This window comes from Rhododendron vialii, chromosome 2a, assembly GCF_030253575.1.
Source record: "Rhododendron vialii isolate Sample 1 chromosome 2a, ASM3025357v1".
Classification (NCBI taxonomy): Eukaryota; Viridiplantae; Streptophyta; class Magnoliopsida; order Ericales; family Ericaceae; genus Rhododendron; species Rhododendron vialii.
This window is the reverse complement of record NC_080558.1, coordinates 35,019,918-35,040,308: the sequence shown is the minus strand read 5'-3', so window position 1 is coordinate 35,040,308 and position 20,391 is coordinate 35,019,918. Positions and strand designations below refer to the sequence as shown.

Genomic DNA, 20,391 nt, shown 5'->3' with positions numbered 1-20,391 from the left:
AAAAGGTGTCGCACATTAATAAGCTTCTCACAAAAATAAGTTTTCCAAAGAATCTAATTGGGAATTCCTTGTTAAATCAGGCACTCAACAATGGGCTTCTCATCGACCCACATGACCACAAAGCCATAGCAGATGCCCTCCTAAAGCTCGTAGCTGATAAAAACCTCTGGCTCGAGTGCCGCAAAAATGGGCTAAAGTATATCCACCGTTACTCTTGGCCAGAACACTGTAGAACCTACCTTTCTCATGTCAAGCATTGCAGGAACCGACATCCTACAACCCGTCTTGAGATCATACCTACTCCTGAAGAACCCATGAGCGACTCCCTAAGGGATGTGGAAGACATTTCTTTGAAATTCTCAGTTGATACAGACTTCAAGCCCCATGGAGAAATCGATGCAGCAAACCGACAAAGGAAACTCATTGAGGCCCTGACCCACTTAGGTTCCCCCCATGGCAATTCCAGCATTAGTTACGGTCCAGGAAGAAGGAAGGAGCTATTCATAATAGCCACCGACTGTTTCGCTAAGGATGGATTGTGCACTGAGACCCTGCCATTAGTCACCAAAAACGTGATGCAAGCTGCAGTCTCAAGTTCAGGCAAGGTAGGATTTGTACTGCTAACAGGTTTAACCTTACATGAGACAAAGGAAATATTTAGAAATTGCCATGTGGGTTTGGAAACTTTTGATGCATTGGTCTGTAACAGTGGAAGTGAAATGTATTATCCCTGGCGAGATTCCTCAGCTGATATGGACTATGAGGCCCATATTGGGTACAAGTGGCCAGGTGAGAATGTTGGATCGATGATAATGAGGCTTGGTAGGGTAGGAGAAGGAGATGGAAATGGGGATGATATAGCAGAGTATTCAGATGCATTTAGCTCTCGATGCTATTCCTACAGCATTAAACCAGGAGCCATGGTGAGATTTTCAAATAATTGCCCATCATGCTGAAAATTTAAGAAAATCTAATTAAAGGCTAGAGAGATCATAAAGCGTGGAGTATCTTAGAAACATGGTATCATCTACTTATCCTTGCTATTATGTGGGGTTGGACAGACTCGAAAAATTGATGAACTGCGCCAGAGGCTACGGATGAGAGGCTTCCGATGCAGTCTTGTCTACACTCATGCCACAACACGATTGAATGTAGTACCATTATTAGCATCAAGAGGCCAAGCACTAAGGTAAGAACTATTCCTAATTTACTTAAGCCTGTGTGGAATGCACTTGTTGTTTGTGTTGTGTAGTCAACAAGCGCATGACTCAGTCGCACAACAGTGGAAACTAGTAAAAATACATCCATCCATCTCTGTGTGAGATAAGATCTCACTTATGTTCATTTATCCAGGTACCTATCTGTTAGGTGGGGTCTTGATCTTTCCAAAATGGTAGTGTTTGTCGGGGAGAAAGGGGATACAGATTATGAAGGCCTATTGGTTGGTCTTCACAAGACTGTTGTTCTAAGAAATTCTGTTGAATACGGTAGTGAGATGCTTCTGCGCAGCGAAGAAAGTTATAAAAGGGACGATGTAGTCCCCCAAGATAGCCCCAGAATTGCCTTTGTCGAGGATCATCAATTCCACAATATCTCTGCAGCTTTAAAGGCTCTACAGATTATGTGATTTTTACTTGCACTTTATTACTTCTTTTGGGAGGAGGTTTCGTGGATAACGCAGAAGCAACTGAACTATTAAAAATACAACAGAAATGAAATCTTAATTTTGCTTAATAGTACAGACAACTTTTGTATAATGACATGAACGGTATATTAGGCATACTCACAAGTCACAAGGTTAAGTTCTGCAACAACAAAATCAATGGGCATCCCCAATGGGTTCTAACCGATAATTTGACATACCATATCATGAAACCATATGTAAGGACGTGAAACATTTCACGAACCAGAAAAGCAATACAGCATTTGAAAATTGCATTGCATGACAATTCCAAGGAAAACAACCAACTTGCTACATTTTTCTTTTCTCAGGAGTTCAATTGTACTCATTTTGCAGTTAGGTTTAAAGAAGCAGGCCTTGTGTACACATTTACCTGATCAGTGACTATGTTGAAGCATCAATTTTATTGTCCATAGGATGTTGAGTACTTTTAGCAGCCTCTTTAGTCACAAAGAGTTGACTGCATGCCCTGTGATGCCTATATACAGAGAGCAACTTCTACCTTGTATTCCCCTCCACAACAACATTTAACGACCTGAGAAATTCCCTGCAAAAATAAAAATGGAGGCCATCCTGAATTCCTTAGGAGATTCGGAAAATAAAAATAGCAGCAGGTATACTACCACAAGGTTGCCGTGACAAAATGAACGAAAAATGCAGTGACAAAATGAACAAAGCAACAAAGCATGGATACTACCACAAGGTTGCCGTGTCCACATGAACGACTGGTACTGAGCACACACGTCAGGATATGTATCAAATACTACGTATCTTATGGTGATTTGAAATTTAACCTCATTATGGCTAATATAGCATACTTTTTGGATACTCTAGGCCACGTCCCAGAACAGCTATGCAATTGAGATCATCTTACATAACATTAGAAGTAAACACAACAATAGTTTTCCACCACCTTGTCCTTGGAGAAGACATTAACTGTGGACCAATTTAGTATCATACTTTCCTCCAAATACCCGCATACCTTATTGAGTCACAGATGTGCTCCATATTCCTATCCATACTGTCTTTTTAACTGTACCCGTATCCATGCTTCAAATGGCAATTTAAGCAGTTTACCTGGAGAGTTTGTACGTTCATGTAATGACAGTTAAAGTTGATATATGTCATCTATCAGTCAGTACAAACGGTTCAGGCATGATAGTGAAATGAGACTTGATAGTGGAAGGAGAATTGTATACGACCTACTGAAAATTATACAGCAAATTTCCCAACTAATAACAAGTTCTCAAACATTGATTTCTCACCAATCTTTTTTTTGAGTAATACAGAATTAAATGTTAGGGAACTATATTTTTGCCGAATGTATCAAAGCCGTACCACTATCCTATATTTTAAGGTTCTTCTGTATTGCAGAACTGGTAGAGTTTCACATCCATATCTGTATCCATACTTCACAGGAACTAAGTAATCTAACTCAGCTATGTCATGCAACTTCCATTAGTTATGTCACTGCAAACAAAAATCTCAGGCCAAGATTGTTAACCCCGACTTTAATCGTCTAATCATTATGTTGTTTTGGACGGCCCATGCTTTCCTTTTTGACGGCCTGTGCCGTGTCATGATGGCCCATGAATCTTGAGAATCGAGCGTGGGCATAGTCGCCAAAGTGTACATACACAAATGAATACAGTTTATCGCCCAAAAAACTAAAAATGGAAGATGCTGACAAATAAATCAACCTTCAGTTTCTCAAATTGCTGCTGCAGAGAATGCAAATACTCAGTTTCTCCAGCTCGGTCAGCTAAAAGAGCTTGATGTTCTTCTTCTAGGGTCTTGATATTCATTGATCCAAGCTCTGGCTATAACCACCAAAAAACTAAAGTAGAACACCTTGTAGATATAGTGAGTACATCAAAGAAATGAAAATATTAGTTCCAATAGAAACGGCAATCAGTCCAAAACTTTTTTTCTCAGAACTCCATTATCTTGCATCCTGTTGCTCAAAGAAACCAGGAAGTGGCACATATTGATTCTGTTAAATTTTGACACAGGATATTGGGATCAAGGAAATTAAATACACTTAATAGCTAACAACTTAATAAATGGATACAAAATTTTGGGGATGGGAGAGAGAATAACAGTTAACAAGAAATGGGCAGTCTAACATATGAGTTACCTTGAAACCACTAATCCTGCACTTCACTTGCTCAACAGATTGCTTTACCTGATATAGTAGAAAATTTGAATGAGGGAATCCTTTGAATCTCATGGTATTTGGAATGGTAGGTACCCATTAAACTCAAAAATATACAGGATCCAAACACAAAACGAGACGGTTATTAAATATTATCTTTTTTCATCTGATTCCACCTAATTTCTGTAACTATGCGCTTATAATTCAAGGGGTAGGTTGGGTTTAAGGTGATGGTTCAATGCTTAAGCCTGACTATACACAAGATACAACGGCAGAGCAACCTAGATACACTTTGTGTCTACCGGGAAAATCTAGCACAACAGAATATGAAACAAAATATAAGCAAAAAACATATCCATTTAGTAACTATGGTAAAAGGGGACCCACTCTAAAGAGAATTACCTATACATATATGATTTCTTATACTAAAAGAACACAAATTTTTGGTGAACATCACTGCCTTCTGTCAATCAGAAAGTAGAAGAAGAAACAAAACTGATCTATGATAAATGCATAAAGAATATTTCAAATTGTCCTCCTCTTCGTTGGGAAGTACCAGACACTAGGGAGAAAGCGATAGAATAACTTCTAGCAGAAACACCAGAGACTAGGGAGAAAGGAAGACAGAGAATAACAGACTATACTCTAGCGCAACTTATACTTATGTCACGTGCACTCATGATTTAGACAGACTAAACCTAGAACCCTGATAATTACTGTTTGCTTCACAACCAATTCAATAACATAAATATTTGTTTTCTTCCACTGCACAAGTATGTAAATCCACTCATGTTAAAACCTTGCTAGTCTCCGCAAGAAGATTGGCTTTTGTTTGTGTCGCCAGATCAAGCTTAGCTTTGCCAAATTCTAACATAGTCACTAGCTTCTTCACTGCATCATCCTGAGATTAGGTGGACAATTAAAAGCCTACAACTCCATAAGCCCATTATAATATGAAATGACATGCCCATACCACATTTTCTGCAATGGGATGACTCTCTACTCTACACTTCCCTGCAAGTGAAGTTCAGTAGATGAAGAAATCAGATATACACATTACAGCTATACAGACAAAACAAGTACATTAGTTTCCAGATTATTTAAAGAGTACCTTTATTCGTAATAATGTACCTCTATTCTACAAGGACCTCCAAATTTGGCACAAGTATATGTGAATATAGCATGTGTTTTACCTCACCATTGGAAAAGAAAAACAGGCACTTTGTGTTAAGATATTGTTATAGCAACCAATATAGCATGCTATGGAGGAGTTTCATAGCATGGGCGAAATTCCTTGCAGGCATTCATGTAACTTAATCCATCTAACCTATCACTAACTGTCAAAGTATAGGATGGTTTAAAACTCTTTGTTTTGAACATCTCAAAAACGTTTCACATTTTGCTCATTTCATTTCGGTGTTGGACCCAGCGCAGGGGGTCTGAGGGAAATATGATTATGGAAATTTATTAGCTTCTAGCAGAGAAGTTCCATTTAGCTTTAAGAAAGTTTCTCTTAAATAGTCCTGGTCAGCTATCAAATTTTTCAGATATACAGTCGTCATGTTTCCCATTGTGTGCTTTCCAATGCTCTGGACTATGAATGAAGGAAGAATGCTAATGAGCACAGAAATTGATTTGGGTCTCTAGGCCTGCCCTCTCTGATGCCTTTCAGCTTTGTTTTGGGGGCATTGTTCCTTAGCAAAACATCCCTTTAGCTCCACGGTTCTTGGAGGTATAGGGGGGCCACGGTTTCAATGGTATTCTAAAGGAGTCAATTTGTGCATATATTACCAAAGGTTAGGCCTGTCTCCAATCGTCCCCCGCCCATACCCGCAATGATTGGGGACTAAATGGTTTATGTTGTTGTACAGTCGTCATGTTTCCCCATTGCAACAAAATTTCCATTCGAACATAATGCAGTGGTAACAAATCAAACGCAGGTTTCTTTAGTAAGAATCCAAACAAAAAGTAGAACAACTTTACCAGAAATGTCACATCAGTGTACAAGTCATACCTTCATCTTTTCTTATATGTTCCCCCTTTTCAGCTTCTCTTGTTTCTTCCCCACTGGCATCCTTGAAATGTATGAACTAAAATCAGTAGCATTACAATATTTTCTGCATGGAGGTAAAGAGTTAAATATGTTGTGACTGGTGAGAAAGTCATAGCAACAAAATTACTCAATACAACACCCTAAAAGATTTTGTCTAGCTCAACAGAGAGTCAATTTCACTGTAAAAAGTAAACATAGTAGAAATAAACCAAATTTCTGGCTTAGAAATATGCACACTTAACTGACGTGATTTCTCACAAAATAAGACAAGATACACATAGAAAATACGTAGTTTTATATGTGTATTTCTATTTCACAGAGAATGATACACAATTAAATGTTGTGTACATAAGAAGTTTAATTTAGAACACGATAACTAAATGTGATGCAAACTTCTTTCTAAAGTTTAAAGGAGCAAAACTGGACAAATTTACCTTGTTTTTCTTGTATCATCGCATTCTATTTTACTTGTAACAGCATCAGAACTATATAAGTGTTCTACGAATGTACGAGCATATTTGATTTTAGAAAATTTAGGCAAATAGTAAAACGTGTTTGGAAACATGGGTCTAGAAGTTTCCGATGAGTGTTGTGTGTGTATGTACATGAAAAACCAGACACATTCATCTAAGTGTAACTGCTTCTTAGATTTTTTTCATATGTAACAAGTAGTGCTATACGCATGGAAAAGTTACAAGACCAAGAATCTTGAAACATCCATATTATGACACTCCACTTTTCAAAAATAATACAGGGGATGACTGGAAGAAAAACAAACTTCTCAGGACATTTATATTGATGGTCTAATCTACAAGGAAAAACAAAATTTATGAGTTTGGTACTACTTCGGAGATGTAGATTGCATATTACACAAGAAGAAATAAGGCATCAATCAACAAGCTATCACCCAGAAGCACGCATACGGACACAGACACGACATGGAAACATTACTTTGTCAAAAATTAGGAACACATACACGTTGAGAACGCGGTAAAACTAAAAGTTTATATATTACCGCAGATTCATACAGAATCAGGAATATCATTTCAATCAAATGATTCAAATTTGATAAAAAGCACAAACAATATTGACATACTAAATATTGAAAATACCACCATCACTCAGCAACATTCATGAACTAAGCAGCCATGGCTAATTTGACCATGCCCAACTTTTCAACATTGTTTTCTGACCTACTAATGTGTCCCTAGCATAGCCTTAGTGTGTCCCCACCGTGTCCCTGAGCATCTCCAACGTGTCAACAAAAATAATAGTAACAAGAAGAACAATGAAGCATGCATTTAGGTGCGTCCAAGCCGTGTACAGAGCATGTCAGGTCATGTCCACATCTGACACGGCGACACGTGTTCCACAGCTTATCACTGTTAAAAAAAACTTTTTAGTACCCAACCACTCTTTGATTCAAATATTTGGGCATTCTAGAGAGAAGTTAAAATATACAACGCAGCATGTGAGACTAGTAATGGAATGCATTTTGTTCATAGAAACCAAATGAAAGCCTCATGCATGTATATATGAACATGTATCATCACAACTCAAAAGTTCTGAGAGAGAGAGAGAGAGAAGAAATATCATCGAAAATTACCAATCCCTGTTGTCCAATGATTGAGTTAAGTTTGTAATATTTGATCCAATCCTACCCAAAAGCAAAAGCCCTTATTATCAACTGAAATATTTTCTATATTGCAATGAACAAAAGTGAATAAAGGGTATAAAACCTGTTGTTGCTGCAATTTGGCATTGATATTCTCCATAATATTTGTATAGTAAGTGCTGTTGCAGTAAAAGAGACGTGTGACTAACATTAAAAATAAGTTAAGCTCTATCTTATGTTTACATTAACTAACCTTTTCACCACAAATTTGGCTGACAAGCTCACTCGTTCTTGTTGAATAAGCTCTAGTGTCTGTAAGCCATTGAAGACAAGGACAGTATTAAGAAAGTAGCAAATGTTTGTTTCCTGGTCACTCAAGCAAGCAAGTTGTTCTTTTGTGGTAGTATAGAGGTCAACCCTCTACCTCCAAGATAAATCACCGGGCTTGGGATAAATGCTTACTATTCTTTTCTTTTTTTTTGGGCTCGGAAATATATAGGACAGCAACACAACAAAAGAGGAACCAGATCAGAGAAGTAAAAGATTGCTCGCTTTATTTCTTCTCTTGTTTTCTCTCTTACTCTCTTTTCTCTATCAATTAGTTGCCTCAACTCGTCTAGAAATCGGATAAGAACCCAAAAATGGAAATGCACGCAAATTATTGCCATGAGTACCCACCAAGGTTGACATGACCATTACTCAGGGGAAGAACTGTGATATATAAAGATTAAAGAGCTGAAACATTTTAACACTATTACCATAGAAGGGTTGACATCATCATGGAGACTGTTAAAGCATCCACCTCAAAACCATTTGGCAATGAGTGGAGAGGCCACTCAGGTTGATATATAAGTTTTGGACACGTGCAACCCCCGACTCGCACGTGGAGACAAAGGCAGAACTACATATAGCCCAGGTGCTCTCCCAAAAAATGAAATATATATATATAAATTATATGTAAATTTCCAAACCAAATGAGTTTAGCCCAACCCACCATCCTCCCATTCAGCTGAGCCAACCCGTTACCCACCATCCAAATACTCCTAATTTCGGTCAAATTGCGAGGCTTCAAATCCATAAGTATTCCCTTATTATACAAAGCACAGGCTCATGTGCTTAGATTTGTACTTACGTTGTTAAATGCAGAGCACTGGGCTCTTATGTTTTTATGTGCAGAGCACTGGTTGGTGTGTTTAGATTTACACTAATTTAGTTGATGCAAAGCACTGGCTGGTGTGCTTAAAATTGGTTTAAAATGTTGGTGCTTACAATTTTACTCTTTTAGAGTTAAATTATAATGGAACAACAAAATAAAAAAGGAGGAAAAACTCTTTTGTCGTTCTTGAAAGATAACTCGTTGAGGATATCAAATCAGATTTGATAATAGATGATTTTACTCTCTAAAACATCGTAGAGGTACAACTTGAATAGTTTACATTTTTTGTACTTTCATTTGTTTATTTTTGAACATTTATATATTTATATGCGAGTTTGCCTCTTTTTGGTCCATATATATAATTTTTGGGTTAGCCCAGGGCAAAATAAATTCATGGTTCTACCCTTGCGTGGAGAGTGAACCTGTTAGATTATTGAATTAGTTCGTTGTACGGAGTTTCATTATTTATCCTTAGTATGTAAATAGTTAATTAGTTAGGACCTCATTGTAATTGTTGCATCTTGCGTTGTATATATACCCAGTTTAATGAAAGTTACCCTAATTTTGGGTTTTCCACAAATCGATACTGTCATCTCTCAACTTTACATGGTATCAGAGCAGAGATCCTAACCCTAACGCGGGATTTCCCTTGCACCAACCGATGAACAATGCTGCGTGAACAGTACGGTGAACAGTGCCGTTGAATAGTGTCTCGTGAACAGTACCGATGAACAATAGCATTCTGCTATATCAACCAGTTTTAGCCCTATTTGCCACTCAGATTTGAAACCTAGGGTTCACCGACAGTCTTCTGGCCCTGTTCGGACCTCCGACCACTGTTTTCCGGCGTCGCCTTCCCTCACCAGAGCTCGCCGGAGTTTTCCAAGTCGTTTCACATTCAGATCAGGTACTTTCAGGCTTCCGCTGCTGCTATTTGAGTTCGACCGAGTCAGTTTGAGTTGACCCAGTGAGTTTGGGCACCTTTTCTGCAATTTCTAGGTTAGTCTTCTCTTGTTTGCTGCTGGTTGTAGCGTTTTGGCATTTTTTAGTCGATTGTTACTACTATCTCTGGTTATTGGTGGTTTATTGTTCGTGGATTGTTGAAGTTTAGGGCCCCAATTGATTGGGTATTGCTTATTTTGAGTTGATTCCCTTGATTGAAGTTGTTTTTGGGAATTGTTATTATCTGGTATTTGTTCACTACCTTCTGTTGATATGGCGGGTAATCCCAACCATGTTCCAACTGGCCCTCTTTCTTGGGAGGAGATACAAGCTCTCAGGCGCCTACTGGCTAGGCTTGATACTCCATCCACTATAGCTCCTACCTCCACTGCAGCTATAATGGATGGACAGTGCCGCGTGAACAGTACGATGAACAGTACCGGTGAACAATGCCGCGTGAGCAGTGCCGATGAACAGTGTCTCGTGAACAGTACCGATGAACAATAGCATTCTGCTATATCAACCAGTTTTAGCCCTATTTGCCACTCAGATTTGAAACCTAGGGTTCACTGACAGTCTTCTGGCCCTGTTCGGACCTCCGACCACTGTTTTCCGGCGTCGCCTTCCCTCACCAGAGCTCGCCGGAGTTTTCCAAGTCATTTCACGTTCAGATCAGGTACTTTCAGGCTTCCGCTGCTGCTATTTGAGTTCGACCGAGTCAGTTTGAGTTGACCCAATGAGTTTGGGCACCTTTTCTGCAATTTCTAGGTTAGTCTTCTCTTGTTTGCTGCTGGTTGTAGCGTTTTGGCATTTTTTAGTCGATTGTTACTACTATCTCTGGTTATTGGTGGTTTATTGTTCGTGGATTGTTGAAGTTTGGGGCCCCAATTGATTGGGTATTGCTTATTTTGAGTTGATTCCCTTGATTGAAGTTGTTTTTGAGAATTGTTATTGTCTGGTATTTGTTCACTACCTTCTGTTGATATGGCGGGTAATCCCAACCATGTTCCAATTGGCCCTCTTTCTTGGGAGGAGATACAAGCTCTCAGGCGCCTACTGGCTAGGCTTGATACTCCATCCACTATAGCTCCTACCTCCACTGCAGCTTTCTCTACAAGTATTCCAACTAATGCATCTTCTTTTTCGTGGATCATAGATTCTGGTGCCATAGATCATATGACAGGTCGTTCTTCATTTTTCGACTCCTACTCTACATATTCCGGTAAGGATAAGGTTCGAGTGGCAGATGGATCCCTATCTGGTGTTATTTCAGGGAAAGGTTCCATTCGCTGCTCTCCAACCCTTCCTCTTTCTTCTGTTCTTCATGTGCCAAATTTTCCTACTAATCTTCTCTCCGTTAGTAGTCTTACACAATCCTTAAATTGCTCAGTAACCTTTTTTCCTACACATTGTGTCTTTCAGGAACTGGATACAGGAAAGGTGATTGGCAGTGGTAGATCATGTGATGGCCTTTATTATCTGGAGTCTGCTCCTCGTCCGTCTCCTTCACCCATGCCAAGTGGTCTGGCTCTGCAGGTAGATACGAGTCCAAGTCTCTCGATGTTACATCAGTGGCACCGTAGATTGGGTCATCCATCTTATGGGATTTTAGAAAAACTTTTTCCTAATCTAACTAAACATTGTCATCGGAGTTAGTTTTTTTGTGAAGCCTGTGAGCTTGGAAAACATTAGCGTTCTTTTTATGCACCTATTAACAAAAGAAGTGAGTCCCCGTTTATGATTATTCACACTGATGTCTGGGGGCCCTCTCCTGTTACTTCTCTTAAGGGGTATCGTTGGTTTGTCACTTTTATCGACTGTTATTCTCGTGCTACTTGGGTGTTTTTACTTAAATCAAAGAGTGAAGTTTTTTCTTGTTTTCGATCTTTTCATGCGATGGTGAGTACTCAGTTTGATGCAAAAATTAAAATTCTCCGTAGTGATAATGGCACTGAGTATATTGATAAAGGTTTTAGGGCTTTTCTTGATGAGCGTGGCATTCTGTTTCAGACGACTTGTGTTGACACTCCACAACAAAATGGAGTTGCTGAACGCAAGAATCGTCATTTGGCTGAGGTTGCTCGATCTCTTTTGTTTACCATGAATGTTCCAAAATTCTTATGGGGAGAAGCCATTTTAACTGCCGCTTATCTTATCAATCGTATGCCATCCAGTGTTCTCAACTTCAGGACTCCCATAGAGTGTCTTCCTAGCAGTTATCATGCTATCACTATTCCCCCTAGAGTTTTTGGTTGTGTGTGCTTTGTCCATACACCCCACCCCTCTGGGGGTAAGTTGGGTCATAAAGCCCATAAATGTATTTTTGATGGATACTCTCCTACCCAGAAGGGCTACAAGTGTTATGATTCACATTCTAGAAAGGCTTTAGTCTCCATGGATGTCACTTTTTGGGAAAAAAGAGTCTTTTTATTCCCTCTCCAAGTCATCTCTTCAGGGGAAGTCTAATCAGGAGGAAGAGATGGTTACTATGTATAATCATGGTGAGGGGGAGCACCTATTTTATAATCATGTTAAGGGAGAGAAAGAAACAGTATCTGCCGAAGAGGCAACACATGGCATGGGCGATGACACTAATGGACTTCCAGTACAGTTGCACGGTAACTTGAAGACCTATGCTAGACAGAAAGATAGGAAGTCCTCCCATGTGATACCGCTCTGTCAATCACCGTTGCCTACTCCAGTTCCAGACTCCTCAGCTGACTCATCTGGTAATGATTCTCCTCTCTCAGCTGACTTATCTAGTAGTGATTCTTCTCTTATTGAACCTCCTGTTATTGATGATCTTCCTATTGCTATTCGAAAAGAGAAAAGATTATGTACTCTACATCCTATCTCCCAATTTGTGTCTTATGATCGTTTATCTCCTTCATATTATGCCTTTGTTTCGTCGCTTTCCTCTATATCTATTCCACAGAATTGGAAGGATGCGTTTGTCATACCCGAATGGAAAAGAGCTATGGTAGAGGAGATGACAGCCTTGAAAAAGAATGGCACTTGGGAGCTAGTACCACTTCCTAGAGGAAAGAAATCAGTAGGATGTAAGTGGATATTTACTGTTAAACAGAATGTGGATGGTACAGTTGATAGATACAAAGCTAGATTGGTTGCCAGAGGGTTCACTCAAACCTACGGTATTGACTATGAGGAGACATTTGCTCCAGTAGCAAAGATGAATTCTGTGCGAACTCTACTTTCCTGTGCAGCTAACCTGAATTGGCCCCTTCAACAGTTTGATGTAAAAAATGCATTCCTCCACGGTGATCTGAATGAGGAAGGTTATATGGATATTCCACCAGGTTTTTCTTCCCCTGCAAGTGAGGGAAAGGTGTGCAAATTGAAGAAGGCATTGTATGGTTTGAAGCAGTCACCTAGGGCTTGGTTTGGCAGATTCTCAAAGGCCATGCTGAGTTTCGGCTACAAACAAAGCCATGCTGACCATACTCTATTCATTAAGAGGAGTGATGGTAAGATTGATGTCCTTATTGTTTATGTTGATGATATAATAATGACAGGTGATGCTATGAATGAAATTCATAATTTGAAGTCTCGACTTGCCCAAGAATTTGAGATTAAGGACTTGGGAGCGATGAGATACTTCCTTGGAATGGAAGTGGCAAGATCTGATAGAGGTATTTTTATCTCTCAACGAAAATATATTCTTGATCTTTTGGAAGAAATAGGCATGTTGGGTTGTAAACCTGCAGATTCTCCTATTGAGCTAAATCATCACTTGAGTGGAGATATGGGCGAACGTACTGATAAGGAGAGGTATCAGCGACTTGTTGGGCGACTGATATATTTAGCTCACACCCGGCCGGACATTACCTATGCAGTGGGTGTAATTAGCCAGTTTATGCACGATCCTCGTATTTCACACCTGGATGCAGTTTATCGTATTTTGAGGTATCTTAAATCAGCTCCAGGAAGAGGAATTCTGTTCTCTAATCATGGTCATTTGCGGTTGGAGGCTTTTACTGATGCTGACTGGGCTGGTTCTGTGGATGATAGACGCTCTACCTCTGGCTATTGTACCTTTATTGGAGGGAATTTGGTTACTTGGCGAAGTAAAAAGCAATCAGTGGTTGCTAGATCTAGCGCAGAGGCAGAGTATAGAGCCATGGCTCATGGTGTTTGCGAGCTCTTGTGGCTCCAAACCTTGTTGCGTGATTTGGGTTTCATTGACAGTGGTCCCATGAAACTCTACTGTGATAATAAGGCTGCTATAAACATTGCTCATAATCCTGTTCAACATAATAGAACGAAGCATATTGAGATTGACAGACACTTCATCAAGGAGAAACTGAGCGAGGGTTCGATATGTAAGCCTTTTGTGAGATCTGGAGATCAGTTGGCTGATATATTCACAAAGGGACTTGGCAGCAAGAGTTTCCACCCTATTGCATTCAAGTTGGGCTTGATTGATATCTTCGCACCAACTTGAGGGGGAGTGTTAGATTATTGAATTAGTTCGTTGTACGGAGTTTCATTATTTATCCTTAGTATGTAAATAGTTAATTAGTTAGGACCTCATTGTAATTGTTGCATCTTGCGTTGTATATATACCCAGTTTAATGAAAGTTACCCTAATTTTGGGTTTTCCACAAATCGATACTGTCGTCTCTCAACTTTACAGAACCAAACAATCCATAACCAGTTTTCTAAAAAAACAAAATTAATCGGCGATTAATCATTGGCGGGGCCTATCCAACTAGATCCGACAAATTGCTATGCTCGATTAATCGCCGATTACTAATTGCTATGCGCCGATTAATCACTGATTACTAGGCCTCGAAGCTTGAAGGTGGCCAACCGCCCGACTAGCACCTAGCAACTTTTAGAACATTGTCCATAACAAATGGATCCCAACAAACAACGGTGCACTTAAGGCACAAACAAGGGGAACAAATTCTCCAAAACCCTAGCCTTGATATCTTAAAGCATCCAACCAAGAACCAATTGCCAATGAGTGGAGAGGCCGCCTAGGCTCATATACTAATTGTTGGAGGAGATAATTAACCGATGTGGAACAAACTCCACCAAAGACCTTTACTTTATTCTTTGTTCTTTATATTATCCAACCAACTTTAATCAAATTATCGTAACCCTAGTTTCTCATATCTAATTTTGGGGCTCCACTCAATAAAGAGGGCTTCATTTTCTTCATCCTTCAAATTGAGAAAGAGGCCTTTTTTAGTCACATTTAACCTTAACATGCTTGCTTTTTAAAACCCTAGCCCATGTAGGAACCTTGATTCCAAGTTTGAAAAGCTATCCCACATCAATCAATCTCCTCATGGAGTTGTACTCATAGAAACATGATCCAACAATTTATCATCTACCGTTTAGGATAGGATTGTTTTCAAGGGAAAAAAAACTACCTGAGAAAGCGTGGTCGAATCTGATTCCAAAGAGGAAAATTTTCTCTTTTTCTCCAAGATCTGGGAACAAATCTGCCCCTTGGCCTTCACCATCTGATCAGTCTCCGCTTCAAGTTTCTTGATATCTGAATGAGCTACAATAAAAAGAAGCAGTCAGAGGGAATAAGGAAAGTGGGTGGGAGGATGTGGAACTACAATGCATACAACTTCAGTAGAAGATACAACTTCTTTCCTAAACATTAGTACTGAAATTATCCTTAGCTTAATTATTCCAAAATTACTCGAAATTCACTTCATAAACCAGAGCTTTATGAAGCAAATACCAGCCTCTGTCACAGAAAAAAGGTGTACAATAAACAAATCTGCTATTTGGATATCAAAAACAACAAACAAACTGACAAGTTTGGTCCCCATCAATGACTTGGCAGCTAAGGATCAAAACATTTTCTTTAGCGAGGCATTGGAAAGATGGTGTACAATAAACAAATCTGCCAAATCTGCTTAGTTGGATATGAAAAGCAACAAAGAAACAAGCTGGCTAACAGCAGAACAAAGTTGGTTCGTTTAAGAAGAATTGTCTAAATGGGCCTTCATCTCTGGTTATGTTGTTGGAAGAAGCTCCCCACCAGGTGCATGTTTTGCAATCTAGAAGACGAAAGCCATGGTCGTCTGTTCTTTGATTATGCTCATACAGCCAATGTTTGGTCCTCTATTCAAAGAACCATCTTATTCTAAGAAGTCCGGAGCTAAGTTATCGATCTTGAACGATACTGCAAGAAAACGGAATACTTGGCACTGTGTTCTGTTCCAGCTAAATACCATTTTGTTTTGGCTGTTACAGCCATTTTGCAGATTTTGTCCGGTACAAAAGACACATGGGTTGGGTCGTACTCCTCTCAAGTGTGAATCAATGACATATTGCTCTGAAGCTTTAGGGAGAAGAAGAGAGAGAAAAGATGAAAGATTGCCGGATTCTGTTGCATCCTCCCTGAGTTTTGTTGCCATGGAGCATTGGAGTGTCGCTTTACTTGTCTTTCAGGACATTGTGGGTAGCTCATAGCTGTAATGCTTTTTTACAGAGAGTCAAAGAGTGGAAAGATGGGGTTTGAGTTTATCAAAAACAAAGTAAAGGAAGAGATCTATTATTGTGTAAGAAAGAGAGATTTTTATAGTTCTTAACTAAAAGACTGAAGGTATTGATTAGCTTCTTTTTTTTCCTTTTTTCTATTTTATCTTGTATTGATTAGCTTTTTCAACTCTATTTGTAAATTTTGGGTTGCTGCCAAATTTGATGAGTAAAAACATTAATAAGTTTGCCAAAAGGTAGCTAAATTTTATATAATATCTTTAGTTGAAAAATAAAGATACGATGCGACGATATGTCCGATACAGTATGTGAACAAATACAAGTACCTGTACATACCAGACAAATTTTAAAATTGGTACACCATCTAGTACAAGGTTGATAACTATGGTCTTAGCCTTGGAATGTGGAACTGGACCTCCCTATGTGGCAAATTCCCCTATGCAGAATTCTGTGCTCAAGCAATCAGTGACTTCCTCAGTCTATCACATTTGGAGGGAGAAAAAGAGACAAGTTCAACCACAAGTAAAAAGATTCTATAACTTTGAAGAGTAACATTGTTGCAGCTATGAGGCTAGGGTGAGTTCTTGGAGAGGTGGGAAGGTGAATCCAGGAAATTGAGAAATTTGCAGAGAATGGGAAGTATCCACAAACATTCTGCAGAAAGCAAGGGTGTTAAGCTTGTTTTGACTCTGTTTTGTTTTTTGTATTGGTTGCTTGCTAATGATGCCATTGCCTGAGGGGTATGCCTGTCTTGTTGCTTTGTAGCCTTGCTCTTTTGTTAATAAATTTGACTACCAAAAAACTGACAAGCAGGGCCTGCATCAATCAATGGGTTTCCACCTAGCGTAGATACTATAGTCCATTACTCCAGAACAAACACTTGGCAGCTGATAATAAGAACATTTTCTTTAGGGAGGCGTCAAAGGGAAGAGATGCTTTCTTCAACAATTGCTCAAATTTAGCATAAAAGGAAAAGAAGAACGGCTTGAAGAATTTTTTATAAGAAGAAGAAACTAAGAATTTTCTATTATGGAAAAGATTCCTCCTACATCCACTGGCTCATGCTATAGGACGCATGGATATGGGCCATGAACAACACAACACACACATACATGGACAGCCCCATTTTTAAAAATTAGGCCACATAGACGTTGGTGAGGCATAGAATATAAAAAGCTATATATACTGCAGGCAATTCTGGGTACATATGGAAAACCGAAACACTATTTCTAGTAACATCAACGATATGAAGGTACAAAATCATCAGTTACTAAATAAGTATTCAAGAACTAAGCATTCATGGCAATTTTGGCCTCACCTTCACTTTTTAAAATTCCATTATGAGCACAGAGCACTTAATGTGTCTCTACTGTGTCCTAAGTGCCTCTAGCGTGTCGTAGTGTGTAACATGCCCAACTAAAAACAAATATAATTGAAAGTAAACCAGCCATGCAATAGGGTGGGTCCAGATTGTGTCCAAATGTATGCAGAGATGCAGCAATGGATACACGAGGATGGTTGATTCTTAGGCATGGGATGGGATTAATAGTCCCGCGGAACCCCTGAATCCCATTGAAGCCCAGAATAGCAAGCCCAGTGGTCTAGCAATCTGACCCAACTGGGGGGTTAGGAGTACCTGGGGGACCAGGTATTAGTAATCCAGTCTGGAGTCCCCCTTTTGCATTTGTAAGCTGCCTAAGGTTTTTCAGTTAATTCCAAAATTGACCCCCATTTGGACAAAGGAAAGATTGACAAAAAAAAAAGGACAAAGGAAAACTAGACCCCCTTTCTCCGTGCATAGTACTAGTGAAACTATCAGCATTGTGTTCCAAAAGAAACGCAACAAAACTGATGTTAATACTGTGTATCCTTTTGAGTGGGTGGGAGCTCCTAGTTGGCTTTGGGAGCTGGGGAAAAAAAGGAGGATGAGTGACTCCGAGTGGATGCAAAAGAATATCGCGTTTCCAGAAGTTGGTGGTAGCTAGTTTTAGCTTCAAATTAGAAATATGAACTTTTAAATTTTTAATCCATCATCTGATGGAGTGAGATAGATGGCGCATAGAAATGGAAATTTCTCGGTATCATAGCTTCACAATTTATATTTGTCACAAATAAAAATTACTGTATTTGTTAGTCTCTCATCAGTGATGAGCTAAGATGCACGGATACAGATACAATACGATACGGATATGAGGATACATGATTTTTCCAAAAAGAAGGATACGATACGTTGGGGGAAACGCTGAATATAAAAATGAATAAAAAATATATTATATATAGAATTTTTAATTCCTAAAATTCCATTAATGATTAAAATTTTCCATTACACACGTTCACCATTTCACATGCTGAGAGATATATTTACATATGGTTATATATATATACACACACACACACACACATATACATACAGAGAGAGAGAGAGAGACGAGACGAGAGACTTACTAGGTTGTTGAGAGGGACGAGAGAGAGGATATTGTCGGTGTGTTTCTAGTGTTGATTGGTGGGGGTAAAAGAAAAATATAGTCCTAATTGCAATTTTAACCCATTTTTTTAAGCAGTAACATATTTACTCTCGTGCATGTCCAAAACATATCCGAGTGTATCCAACACAGATCCGCGCGTATCTGAATAGGTATCGGGATACCAAAACATAAATCTAAAAGCGGGATACTTTAAAAAAACATATCGGATACGTCTCCGGAGCGTATCCGAGAGTATCGGTATCCAATACGGATACGATACATGATATGGAGGCCAAAATAGAGTATCCGTGCTTCATAGCACTAAGCTATCTCCATGCGCCATACAATCCTTAGTATCTAGATACTTTAAGTACATGATATCTACTGAATGCACCTTATACAAAGTACAAACGCTAATAGAATGAATAACCAGTTCTTACTAGGGCACATTGTCACCTAGAGTAGAGTAGGTATTTGTGGAGACAATTCAAGTTGACCAGGTGCAATGCCCCTTATATAAACGCTAATGGTATGGAGAACCAGATAATGGTAAAGTGCTCCTTGATTTCCACAGTTCCTTGCTTACAAAATAGATTACCACGTTGGCACATGTGAACTGTAAGTGCCTTCATATTCTAGATCAGTTCTTACTAGGGCACATTGTCACCTGGAGTTGTTATTTGTGGGGGACAATTCAAGTTGACCTGGGGCTATATTTGGGTCAATTTTAAACATGATTTTGTGGGTTGAAGCTTCGGCATTGTCCAGAAGTATGAAGAATTGCCAATAAAATTGGCATTGCCTACACGTTATCGACGGTGGTTAGCATTTTCCAACTGAATATCTAGGGCTTAATTTCAGAAACAGGTCAAAACATGGGGTTTAGCACATAATTTCCCCCTTTTTTTGAAGTAAATTACAAATTGTTACGACGTAAATGCACCAACAAAATTACCTATAGGCATGGGGTTTACGGTAAATTGAATGGGAGAGGGAGGCTCATATTGACCAATATATTATATACACACATATAATCAAATAAATAAACATATAAGCATATTACCATTTTCCAACTAAATATCTAGGGTTTAATTTGAGAAATGGGTCAAACTATGGGGCTTAGCACATAATTTCCCCTTTTTTTTGGAAGTAAATGGCAAATTGTTGGGAAGTAAACTCACCAACAAAATAACCGATAGGGAGGCTCATATCGACGAATATAATAAATATTCACACGTGCGTGCGCACACACATTTTTCAAATAAACAAACATATTAAGCACATATCAAAACCATGTGTACGGTACGAATGGATGTAAACATACAACAGGAAATAATTTGTGTGTACTGTTACACCATAGAGATAAACATCGAATTGAAAGAGGAGAAGGAAACCTAATTGGAGATCTTTCTCCAGAGTTTGAATGGTAGTGAATTGAGTTTGCTCTTCGACTGAGATCTTCGCCGCTTGATCCTCCACATCTTCAATACCAACATTTCAAAATCAATTAGATAGAAATACGTAAATAGTTGCAGTGATGATCAGTCGCTGGAGACGACTAAACTGAACATCTACAATTGAATTTCCGTCACTGTGATGGGATATCGAAAACCTAGGTTTACGTACCGTTCATTTGAGAGCGTAGAGTCTTCATGCAAAGCAAGTACTCTTCCATCTTGAGTTCCTAAACCGCCGTCTTCCAATTCTGACGAATATAAGAGAGAGAGAGAGAGAGAGTGTGTGTTTTGATGATGCTGGCTGAAACAAATATATGAAGGGCACCTGCTGTTTAGGAAGACGATGGAGCGAAAAGTATAAGAGCGAGAGTAAGCGGGAAA

General features: G+C 39.1%; 2 protein-coding genes and 1 non-coding gene across 7 annotated transcripts in view; 2 read left to right on the top strand and 1 right to left on the bottom strand.

The window, feature by feature from the left end:
* LOC131315550 (sucrose-phosphate synthase 4) overlaps positions 1–1,739 on the top strand; it is a 10,498-nt gene extending 8,759 nt beyond the window's left edge. For both annotated transcript variants that reach the window (XM_058344658.1, XM_058344659.1), the window contains 3 exons: positions 81–923; positions 1,062–1,189; positions 1,354–1,739. In XM_058344658.1, coding sequence (XP_058200641.1) covers positions 81–923; positions 1,062–1,189; positions 1,354–1,627 — 1,245 coding nt within the window. In that variant the 3' untranslated portion in view covers positions 1,628–1,739. The remainder of the gene's footprint in view (positions 1–80; positions 924–1,061; positions 1,190–1,353) is intronic.
* The window catches only part of LOC131315551 (uncharacterized), a 24,311-nt gene extending 3,920 nt beyond the window's left edge, over positions 1–20,391 (bottom strand). Inside the window, exons 1-12 of one of the 4 annotated variants that reach the window (XR_009196815.1) lie at positions 20,180–20,389; positions 19,948–20,034; positions 15,002–15,135; positions 7,758–7,816; positions 7,629–7,683; positions 7,496–7,546; positions 5,851–5,911; positions 4,810–4,850; positions 4,636–4,737; positions 3,819–3,866; positions 3,382–3,501; positions 2,055–2,228 (exon numbers count right to left, since the gene is read on the bottom strand). Coding sequence is in view for 3 of the 4 variants with exons in the window: in XM_058344660.1 (XP_058200643.1) it covers positions 2,160–2,228; positions 3,382–3,501; positions 3,819–3,866; positions 4,636–4,737; positions 4,810–4,850; positions 5,851–5,911; positions 7,496–7,546; positions 7,629–7,683; positions 7,758–7,816; positions 15,002–15,135; positions 19,948–20,034; positions 20,180–20,228 (876 nt within the window). In the remaining variant the exon portion in view is untranslated. Of the gene's footprint in view, positions 1–1,352; positions 2,229–3,381; positions 3,502–3,818; positions 3,867–4,635; positions 4,738–4,809; positions 4,851–5,850; positions 5,912–7,495; positions 7,547–7,628; positions 7,684–7,757; positions 7,817–15,001; positions 15,136–19,947; positions 20,035–20,179 lie in introns of those variants that run through there. The other 3 variants (XM_058344662.1, XM_058344660.1, XM_058344663.1) reach the window with 3 other exon arrangements.
* Positions 5,435–5,542, top strand: LOC131318273 (small nucleolar RNA snoR100). Its single transcript, XR_009197600.1, has one exon. It is a non-coding gene; the product is annotated as a small nucleolar RNA snoR100 (small nucleolar RNA).